Source organism: Grus americana, chromosome 16 (assembly GCF_028858705.1).
Source record: "Grus americana isolate bGruAme1 chromosome 16, bGruAme1.mat, whole genome shotgun sequence".
Classification (NCBI taxonomy): domain Eukaryota; kingdom Metazoa; phylum Chordata; class Aves; order Gruiformes; family Gruidae; genus Grus; species Grus americana.
The window spans coordinates 12,562,673-12,574,430 of record NC_072867.1 but is presented as its reverse complement, the minus strand read 5'-3'; the positions used below and the strand labels follow the sequence as shown (position 1 = coordinate 12,574,430).

At 39.7% G+C, this 11,758-nt stretch overlaps 1 protein-coding gene across 3 annotated transcripts in view; it reads left to right on the top strand.

Annotated features, from left to right (window-relative positions):
* Nucleotides 1-4,745: 4,745 nt before the first annotated feature.
* LOC129213945 (transmembrane protein 132C-like) overlaps nucleotides 4,746-11,758 on the top strand; it is a 219,445-nt gene continuing 212,432 nt past the window's right edge. For 2 of the 3 annotated variants that reach the window (XM_054844831.1, XM_054844830.1), the window contains exon 1: nucleotides 4,746-5,382. In XM_054844831.1, coding sequence (XP_054700806.1) covers nucleotides 5,307-5,382 — 76 coding nt within the window. In that variant the 5' untranslated portion in view covers nucleotides 4,746-5,306. The remainder of the gene's footprint in view (nucleotides 5,383-11,758) is intronic. The other variant, XM_054844833.1, reaches the window with a different exon arrangement.

Sequence of the window (11,758 nt, the reverse complement as noted above, 5' to 3'; positions counted from 1 at the left end):
ACAAGTACGGATATCTTGAAAATCTTATAATATAGTTATCACAGTTTTGGAATTTAAAAAATTAAGGAACATAACATCATTATTTATGTATAAAACCACTATTATTTGGCCTTATATTAGATACTAGATCTGTGGAAACTCAAAAGTAGATGGGTTCAAAAACAATCAAAAAAATTCAGGGGAGAGAAATCCATCAAAGACAAAGATACGATTGTTGGCTCAGAAATTCTCTGAGCTTCAAATGTTCAGAGCCTGGGAAAGGACTATCACTGCATGCTTGCCCTCTTGTACTCTTCCCAATGCATCTGGTTTTGGCTGCTGTCAGAAGCAAGCTAGGTGAACCTTTGGTCTGACTTAGTACAGCTAGTATTATTATAGAGATTCTTAGCACATTGGGGAAAAAAGATCAGATTCTTCAAAAACTTCAGCTACTGAAAATTCTGGAAAAGCTTTTGCATGCACATAATTTTTTTTATATAAGTGCAAAAATTTAAATTTGCATCTAGCTAATGGCATGACTTTTCTAAAGCTAATGTGTCAGATGAGGCCTTTGCAACTAGAAATTAAAATGTTGAAAAGATTCACATATCCCTATATGCTTTTTATCAAATGCTCCATTTTAAATGATATGCCCTTTACCTTGTAGTTGCTTTCCTGACTTGTTTCCATGAAGCTTCTCATTGATAAATTTGGCAAAGGGACAAGTCAGAGGACAGATACTTTCCTTATTTTACTAAACTACCTGTGAATAGTACTAGACAATAAATACCTAAACCAACTGTTAGCCACGTGGGGTTTTGTCTCCATTGTTACCAAAATTTACCTCATTTTGGTAGCAGTGTCAAATGGTAGGAGGGAAGGCTGCATATTTAATCCCTTTGATACCAGTGATTTGAATATCTACTGTTTTCTTATATATTCAGTTATATTTTGAGGAGTGGTCTTCTGGTCAAAAAAGCCATGTCTTCAGATCAAAACGTGAAGTGTATGCACCCATGGCACCCCAAATTTTTGATCCATGCAATAGATACATATTATGTACATTGCTTACAGTCATGAATATAACTAGGAAAGATCACAGTGACTACGTGAGTTGGTTCCTTTTGCAAATAATGGTACCTTGTGATCCTAAGTCCTTGTTAAAAACATTTGCCAACCAAAAAAATGACAATGCCAGGCACTATGATAGAAAAATATGTTTCAGATGTACTGAATATAAGCCCATGCCATGCTGTCTGCATGTAGCACAGATGAATAGCTGTGAGAGATGCAAGTTATATCTCTATTTCAAGGATAAATGCTGACACTGAAGTATAGTAAAATAACTTTAAATGGCAATACTCCTAACAGCAAAACAAAGCATAGAAGACAGAATAGAGATGATAATGCAGTACAAGGATGGGATAAAACTGAATGCTGAACATTTTTTCACTCTATTTTTTTATGTGACTTCAGATCTCTGGCAGAATTTGGGGTGCAGAACTCTCTGTTGGAACCCTTGTATACATGGAACAATACAGAATGCAGTTTCCTTATGGACACTTGCAGTGAACTGGCCACAATACATTCCAAGGATTTAAAATTCTATATTTAAAGAAAACGAGTTAAGAAAAATATAATTCTGAATAATTATAAATAAGTGAGCAGAGGGGTACATATTAAATGATAAAGCTATTTATTTACCTAGTCCTACTAATTTCAAAGAATAGTAGAATATATATGTAGCTTTTTTCCTCTATGTGCCCATGCACTTGATGAAACTATTTGGTGTCATTATCCCATTATACATATAAGAACACTGAGGGACAGAGTAGGTGACCTGTTTAAGGTCACTTTGAAAGACAGAGTCATTTGTATGATATAGTGCCAAGGATAACAATACATGGCAAGCTAAAACAGAACAAGTTAAATGGGCCTTCGAGGAGTAGACATAGTCAGTGCTAAATAATCACATCCAAAACCACTCACGTGTATCAAGGACAATCTATGTTTTTGGCTAAATTACAGAGTAATGGTCAAACACTAGTTTTCATTACAGGATGATTAAAATCAAGATTGCACACTGCAATGTCTATTATACTTATGTCATGAGTGCTAAACTGCTGGCAATATCACAATCCCAACATCTGTTTTCTAAAGTTCTTTTAGATTATTCCTTCTGACATACTTTTGCCTTTGGTTGGTTGGCAGGTTTTTGATTTTCTTCCGTTATTGAAAGTCTACATAGCACAAAATTTGGTCATTTTTTGCCTTTAAAAACCCACATTTTTGCATTAAGAAAAAAATGTGTAAAATCTTATACTTCAACTATTTTCCATTTTATGATGAATGTTATACATCCCCATGCTCAGTATAAGACAACTTTATAGCTTTTTCATTCTCTAACAAAAAATAGCAATTTGGATTGCTGTAAGTACCTATGTAACACTCAATCGCCTACACAATATGTTACTCTTCAAAGTATATGATCATGTTTTCACCTTAGAAATGTTGGTGAGATATATTTGCCGTACAGAACTTCTGCATGGATGCAAACACACCCCTTCTCTGGTTTTGTGGTTGGTGTCAATTGTACTGTTGTTATGAATTGTTCACAGCAACCCATATTTTCACTGTAAATGAGTTAAGAAAGAAATTAAGCCAGGTTCTTTGAATTTAGTGTGTGATTTGTGTATTTAACTCCTTTGGTTTCCTTTGAAAATGCTAGTCTAAACAAATCATCTTAGGCATAGCTTCTATTGAAAATTCTGGCACTGAAATATTGTACCTAGAATGATGAGAAATCAAATTTTAAAGGAGTAAGAATAGCTGTAGTAAAACTTATTCTGTCCAGACTTCTTTACCGCATTTATCACCTTGTTATCTTCTTACCTGTGAAAGTCTCTGCCGATGGGTTCTATGTGCAACTTCCAAAACTTTCTTCAGAGCAGGTTATGCAAATAATGTATATAGTCCAGTTCAGATTTAACAAATAGAACATATCCTACTTGTCAGTATTTCCAAATGATCTCACGTCCCATCTAATTTACATCATATCAAAATTTTCTTTACAATTCAAAGAAGACAAATGTTGTATTTTACGAATGATTATAGGATTGGGTTTTGTTCCTTAGTAAAAGTTGCCTTGGAAAGAACTAGCATTTGTTTTCACTGTATCTGCTTTCTCTTATAAATCAGATGGATTGTATACACACATTATCTACAAATTCAAGTGCAGGACATAAATGTTTGTTAGCTCCTGTGTTTTACTGTTGACTGCTGGATTCTTATATTTAAACTCATGTAACAAGTATTTGCAACATCTAGCAGAATTTACAATCAAGCAGAAGGTACTGAAGTTGCTACACATTTTTGAATGAGTTTTGCACTGAGAAATGCTTCTTTGCATTCTTGTGAGAAAAAATATGTTAAAATTGTGTCCATATGATATCACCTTTCTGCTTTTTCCACATTTGAATTAGCTGCTACTGACAACGAAATCATGTAAACCACAACAGTGCAAAGAATATTCCTGACAAAGTTCTCAGCAGTTCCTCATCAGAAATCTCTGTTAAGCTCAAGTTTCTTGACTTGGCTTATCAAACTGGGAATAACACTTTGCATAAGCAATAGGCTTTTTACAATCAGCCAAGTTATGTTTTACTCATTTTACTTAGGGTAATATCTAATGATGAACTTGGACACCTGGTTCAGTAACTGACCACAGATGGAGAGAACCTCACCGATTTTGGTTGATTAGCCAGCCATAGAAGACTGGCTGAGAGTATTTGCCTGAAGGATCAGAACCTAATTTCTCAGGATAAAAGCAGCAGGTTGGAAAAGAATTTGCTATTTTAAGGTGTGTGTGTTTCCTTCCTTGGGTCATTTCTATACTCAACACTTCTTATGCTAAAATACTTCAAATATTCAATTCTTCTTACTAAACTGTGCCTTGCTTGCTGTATGTCACAGCTGTAGTGAAGTTTATTAAAAGTATGTTTACTGTTGGGTCACAAAAATTTACATTTTTTTGCCATAAGGAGAGGAAGAGATGCCAGCTGGAGATATCCAGGATACCCAAGTGAAAGCATCAAATTAAATGAATAGGAATAAAAACATGGCCTGTGAATTATGTTTAGGAGATGAACTGAAGAAGTGTGCAGAAGGAAAATTAAAAACAAGAGGATGAGGATGCAATGACAGGGCTAGAGCTGGGTGAAATGCAGATGGGTCAAGCTGTTCTCTCTGGTTTAGGGCTTGTCGCGGGCTTCCCTCTTTCTGGAGGGAACCATGTGTGCACAATAAGGTCTCGTGTTTTGGTAAGGCTCTTTTCTTTTGGTTTTCTATTTTTAATATATGTTGCTTTACAACATGACTTGAGAAAGCTGGACTACAGGAACGGGGCGGTGAGGTGAGTGATGGTCCCTCATATCAGAGAGGAATTTTTCTCCTCAGGGGCAGCTGTCCCTTATTCCCGTGCCCCTCTCCTGATCCGCCCCGGCCCCCAACCCGGCCAGTTAGCACCTCAGGGCAGGACTCCCCTCTCCTGCCATGTCGGCTTGGCAAAAGTCCCTCCTCCCTTCGCAGTCTGGGCGCTCTGAGGGGGCGTCTCACCTTGTCAGCCTCCTCCCGCGGGGGGGCTCAGCACCAGGGGACCAGCACCGGATCCTGCTCCCCCCTCAGGGCCGGGCATCCCTTTCCTCAGCGCCGCCCGAGGGTCTCCTTCCCCTCAGCGCCTCGCGCTGAGGGCGGCCGTAGCTCGAGCTCCCCCCTCTCCCGCCGCGAGCGCCAACGGCCGCCGGCTCGAGCTCAACGGTCCCCCCTCCTTTTCCCCTCCCTCCCTCCTTCCTCTGAGGGAAAAGTGTGTGTGCCCGTGTCTGCCGGCGGCCCCGAGATAAAGGCACGGGAAGCGGAGCCGCAAGCGGAGGGCGCTCGGGTGTAGCGGGGGGCGAGTCGGCCAGGGGACAGCCCAGCCCCGCTGGTTCCCGGACCTTCCCCGCCCTTTGCTCGCCCGCTTGAAAAGTTTTGCCCGTGGAGCGCGGCGGTGCCCGTCAGCCTCAGCCCGCCATGGGTGCTGCCTCCCCTGCCCGCCCCCGCTAAGGCAGGGCGTGGAGAGGAGAGGGAAGGCGCGGGCGTGCGGGGCTGAGGGGAAGGAGCGGAGCCGGCATGGACAGGAGCCCGCCGCGGGGCTGAGCGGCGCTCCCGAGCGAGGTGTGCGTGTGAGGCTCGGCGATGGCGCTCCCGCAGCGGGCGGCGGGCGGAGAGAGCTAGCGGCGTCGGCGGTGCCCCCCGGAGCTGCGCCCGGGACGTGTCTCCGTCTCCTCGGCATGGCGGGGGCTGCCCGCGGCGGCGGGCCCCGCTGCCCGGCTGTCAGCCTGCTCCTCGGAGCCCTTCTCTGCGGAGGTAAGCGGGGAGGCACTTGTCGCCGGGCGCTGGCGGGGCTGCGGGAGGGGGAGAGCCGGCTGGTGCTCTGCTGGGGCGAGGAGTGGAGTCACCAGTTGATCGCGTACAGACTGCGCTGGGCTGTTTTGCAGCTACTCAGGCAGCGACCTGAACTCCTTCCTAAGCAAGCGTCTTGTTTTTCACCGTAGCGGCGTGTGAACTAAATTACTTCTTCCTCCTTCTTTCCCCGTTGCCTTTTCTTTTCCTTTAAATTCTGCCTCTGTCCCTCTCCGCTGTTTAAAAATTTCATTTCCTTCCCCCCCCTCCATTTTTTTCTCTCTTGTTTATTTGAATGGTCAGAAACCTCACAAGCTTGTATTTAAATAAAATGAGAAACAGGGAAAGTTCCCTTTCTTTCTGCCTCAACGATGATGATATTTATAAACGCATCTTAATTACTGAATTGTGTTAAAGGGATCTTCTCTGTGGGAGAGGGTGTCCCAGTCCCAACTTGGAACGGAACATGGGGAGTGGTGAAAGAGGCTGTAAGAGGCACCAGGAGTACAATGACAGTGTTTAGGAATAGCGTCCTTTAAATTATATTGGAGTTGTGCGGTGGTAGCTCTAGAGACTGGCTAGAAGCCTTATCACCTGGACTGGATGAGATGCTTGTTATCTTGATTAAAGGGACAGCTGAGGAACAGGTTTGTCTTAGCAGAGAGGTCATTTGAATCATCTGCTGTTTTTTCTCATCACTGAACTTCTGTGATCACAGAGTCCCTTTGACAAAGGCAAATCTTCAGGGATGCAAATTGTGCATGATCCAATCAGGGATTTCTGTGTAGAATACTAGGTGACTGCCATGTCTCAACACTTACTGCTTTCTTGCTCAGAGCATGGTAGTTGTGGATATTTTTTAAAAACATACCATTCTCTCCCTTTGGAGGGGAGGTGGAAACTTGTTAAGCTCTCTGCAATTCCTGCTGTTGTTGCCATCCCTAGGAATAAAAAAAAAAAAATAATTTTGCCTTTTATCCTGTTGGTACTAGTGGTGCTGTTTGACTGACATAAGAAGATTACTAAAGACTCTTTATTGTTTGGTTTGGTCCGGTCCTGCTAACCTCTCTCCCAGGGTAGCTGATTGTAGAGGCAGCCGTGAGATATACAGAAGTATCTCAAGAGTGAAGCAAGGGCGGAATCAGTAGCAATTCATAAGGGACTTCTCCCACCCTGATCCATAGGGAAAACAAAGTATTTGGCAGAAAATTGCATGGCCTTTTAATGCTGGTCATTTTAATATAGTACATTGAAATTAATGGACATCCCAGTGACTCAACATGCTCTGAAAGTGCTGATGTGAAGAATCTGAACACGGGTTTCTGTTTTGATTGCTGCAGCCTGGAGGTGAGAATTATATTAGCCTTGTGCTCACCTTCAGAGTCTTGTAAAGAGTGTCTGGCATTTTTCTGGGGCAGTGTGTCTCTTTTGCCATGCAGCTTTGACAGTCACAAATGCATCTTCTCCAATAAGTGTTTGCATTAGACTAAATGCATTGAGTTAGGCACCGACATATGGGCATTTTCTATCTGAAAATATTTTTATAAAAGAAAAACGTAGGCTATACATCTTTGTAAGGATGGGAGAAAGAGCTACAGCGAGAGGTTATAAACAACCCAACCTTGTTAAGCTGTTTCTCTCTGCTGGAACCTGGGTCAGCGTTGACTCAGCCATGCTGTAAAAAAGTCAGTAGTGGTGCCACAGCTAGCCACTGCTAGCAGCAGCTGCTGGGGGTTTTTGGGCTGTGCTCTTTGAGAATAAAAGGGAAAATATTCCCTTCCTTCAGGGAAGAAAAGCAGAGCTTCTGAGCAGGAAATTTGCCTCTTGGCATTGCTGGGCACAGTATGATTTAGAAAAGAACTGGTTAATTAAACTTATTAAATAAGGTGTTTGTGTGGTTTCCTTGTGAGGCCTTAACAAGCATTTCATTTGCCCTTCCCTTGTGTATTTGCACTCTTTTTGTTGGCGTGTTAGGATAGTGATTGTTCTTGAGAGCTAAAGTCCAACTAAATGAAAGTCACAAGCGAAAACATTTGTAAGTGTGCTGAGAAACTTACTATTATAGACAAGTTGTCATTTGCTATTTAAAGAGCTATATTTACTTCTCTGAACTCATTAGGATCTCCTATCAGGCCTGAATTTCTAAGAAAATTCTCCTGAAATGTTGCCGTGGGCTTCAGTGTGCCATTATGCTGTGGTTATTATCTGGCTAATAATGTTAATTCATTCAATCTCAAGAAAGAAGCTTGGCATTTAATTTAAGCCATGCCTCTAGTCAGACCAGGATGTGTAAAAAGTCAGTGTGCAAAAGTGCTCTTGCATTTAGGTACAAGCACATGTTTTACATACCAATTATTGGATGCCAGCTCCCTAGGCGGAGACTATGTGTGTGAAATCATATTTACATAAGTAAATCCCGAGTGTATATATATTCCTTTCAGGAAATGACCTCTTTTCAGCAAAGTGCTAATGCATGTGCTTAAGCCTCTTTATAGCAAATAGGAGATATTCATGAGCTTGAAGTAAGACTTTTTAAATTTTTATTTTTAAATTGTTTTCTTGAATCAGAGCATAAATGTGGGCACAAGTGTATAGATTTACTTTATTGTATAGTGCATAGTTAACTGGGAATCCTCAGTTTCTTAACTGTGAACAAGAATCATAGAAACTAGTAATACAGAATCTAGTAAGATCTAAAAAAGAGTTTAAGGATGCACAGCTAGAGGATTGATTTCTTCACACAAGAAGCACATATGCACAAGAAGGTATTGAACATGAGCAGATGTTAAAGGTGCATGGAGTTACCAGAATTTTAGGTACTTAAGTAGTGTTTGAACACAAATGCACACACAGTTGTGCATCTATAGGTTGATATAGCAACTGCTTTGGTTCTGCTCTTGTTTACACCGCAATCATGTGACAGGTCCTTGTTTTAGTTACAATGATGTAGAAACTGATTGAGGCTCTTTATTTTGAATATTGTTTCATTCAGATTCTAAATTGTTCAAGCACTGAGGTTTTTTATATCTTATGTTGAAAGTTCAATAGCATGGCATACCCTAATGTCATGGAAAACTTCCTAAATTTTCTTTTTCTTAATTTCATCATCTTAGTGTTAGCTAACACAGCAGAGACTTGCATTATGTTATATTACCACTGCATGGAGTTTTATAAGTGGCTAATCTCTCTTTTGGATATAACACTTTCAAAATGGAGATGATGCTATTAATATTCTAGTTTATCTTCATATTTGGTAGTAGATCTTAAAGTTTATTAGACACCATACTTACCTAGTAAAATACCCAGCAGTTGTATTATAAATGTCTGTTGGACCATGCTTCTAAATGCATGACTGTGTGATATAAAATGTCATACCTGTAATAGCTTTTCTAATGCATAAATACATGTCTGGCTCTTGAATTGGGGAACTATGTATTTGCATTAAAAGGCACACAATTATGTTTTCTTAAATGGCTAAATATTAGTAAGTATTGACAAACTGTGTTCATTGAGATGAAAGGATAGGAATTTTAATTGAGAATTGGGATTTAGTTCTAGGTTTGTTTGGGTTTTTTTCTCTTTAAACTCTACTGACAAAGCAGTATTTCAGCACCACTGGAAAGGTGGCTTGTAAGGAATAGCTAGAAACTGTATGAATAAGGGCAAATTTGCTAGCAGTGTTGGTATACAAACTTTCCTGGGTAGAGTTTTCAAGTTAATGCCCTTCTGCAGTAAATCTCTCTGAGCTGCTGTTCGTAGCTGTGGTTAGGGTTGCGCTTATACAGGGCAGTTAGTCAAGAGATAAATAAATGAAAATTTGAAATCTTCAGAGTATGATCATACCATTGAAGAGACGTCAGATATTTGTTGTGCTGAATTCCCATTTTCTTCAAGGCTTTGGTAAACTCTTTGATTTATTCATATGCTGCATGCCAGTTTGTGCTGCCACACTGAGATTTTGGCAGTAGTTCACATCTGGCAGGCTCTGCTAGATGTGTTCTAGCTATTTAGAGAGAGACAAAAAGCATATTATGATAAAAGATGTAAAAGTAAAATGGCAACAAGTTGAGAGGACTTAAGTGTGTAAAGACAGTAATTGAAAATCATCTAATATGGATGTTAAAAACCTAAACTGAGGATGTGAGAGAAAGTAAACACCTGTTATGGGTGACTTAAAATATTACTTGTCCATCAGTTTGAAGGAGTTACTTACTGTATATTAGATAGATTTGATATCAAAGAAGAAAATGGATTTAATAGAAGGAATCAGACCTTGCCTCTATTGTCAGGAATGCTACTGTCCTGCTGTTTTCAGCAGTCATTTCCTTCTTTCTCTCCCTGTCACTCATCCACTGTGATTGTCGTTTTGGTGAAAGGCTTGATCCTGGTTTGGCCACTTCATCCAGTGTAAACTTTTTTTTTATTTGCTTAGTATGTAAACACTACAGTGATACAAATACTTTGTAATATTTTGTGATGCTAAAAGGTGTTAACTTAAGGTGTTTGGCTGAAATTTGAGTGCTCTGTCCTTCATAGTGATATGTGATAACTTTCTGGCCAGAAAACTTGCTTTTGTCTAGTTCAAACTCTTATCCTGACTTGCTTTTACAGGCCTGAGTCCTTTATATTTTATTCAGTCTTCCTTACAGACTCAGTACCCTAGCAAAACAGTTTCACAGTGTTCAGCTCTTCAAGCAGTTGTACTGTTTTGTGTTCTGTGGACTGGCTCAGGCTCTAGTGACAGATGTGACCCCTTTGAAACAGGGACGGACAAATGGTGCATTGAAAGTTCATAGCTTCTGCAGTCTCCTCACTTAGAGGTATCTGGTAAAAGCCTGCGGATGCATCTAGCTTTGGAAATAATTTCAGGCCAATAGTGCCTGTGTCTGTTTTAGTTAGCAAATGGAAATACTCTCTCTTTATCTATTTGTTCACATTTTTTGGGGTCAATACACTGCCTCAGGTCACCATTTTTCTTTTCAACTGTATCTAGTGAAATGACCCAGTGAATCTACTCTTCTATTTTCTTTGCTATTCTAAAGCATATTAATCTGTTGAGCTTGAATTCCACAAACAAAGTGTCATCCCCATCACTAAAATTACAGGCATCTTTGCAGCACTGGTCAATTAGGCGAACTTTTCTTTAGGCAAGTACATTTTGACTAAGTGGTTCTTTGCCACTACACTTAAGAAATGTGCTAACGTCTTACTATTGCATCACTGACATCTTGGGTCAGTAACTTTGTGCTTGCGGACAACCTTTTCTGGCACTTCTTTTGCCTGAATAACACAGATCATGCTAATTGTAGTTCCACTGTCATTATCAAAAGTGTTTTCTTACAACCGTGCAGTTTTAGCAGCTTGACAGATGTAAACAGCTAGACAAGTCTCCTTAAGTGGACACTTCCTTTATTATATACTGCAGTGAGAATTTAATCTGATTTTGCCATCCGCTAGTGTTGCAAATGTCATGTGTAAGGTCAAACACCTTTTTTGGTAATTGCTTCTTCTCACATAATATTTTCCATTTTCTTCTGCAATTGTCATAAAATTTATATAATTTTGTAGAAGGACAGTGTGGAATCTTAAATATTTTATCATAAATACATTAATGTCTGTTGCTACCAGAATTTCTGCATTTGGTGCCTTTAATTGTATGTTCCTCTTTAAGATCAAGAAACACAAACCTGCTGCAAGGGGATTCGGTAAGTGAATTGCCCTTTTCAGCGCTGTGAAGCGGACGCTAAGCCCCAAAACAGTGGTTAGGAATTTGACATTTACATGAAAACTTTGAAGTTAAATAAGAATGTAAAGGGGGGGAAGCTTGCTTAATTATGAAAAAAGACTTTGAAAAAAGTTTATGCTTTTGGATGGGGAAAAAGGCTTAATGGTCTCCTGAGCATGTCTAAAAGTCAGTTTCTCTGTGGATGAAGAGGAAATATTAAGTAAATAAAAGGTAAACTGATACCCCACTAGATTCTGCTCATTAACTGCAACATGCAATCACAGAGTATATATGTTGAAATATATCTACCAATACATCTAATGTTGTATTACTTATGTAATTGCTGTATTTTTCTGCTTGATAAAATTTTTCAACTGAGTAGTTCTTAATTTGAAAATATTTTTGAAGCTGATATAATTTCCAAAACAATTTACTTTTAAAACTGTGCTTTTTTCTGAAGTTAACTATTTCACATAAAATTATCAAAATTATTATTTTGACTTCTAGTAAATGTATTCAGATACAAACTGATAGTAGCATAGATACTCTACAGAGCACATATTAGTATTTTTCTATAATATTGTTTTGATACTAAAAAATGAACCAGCTCGTAAC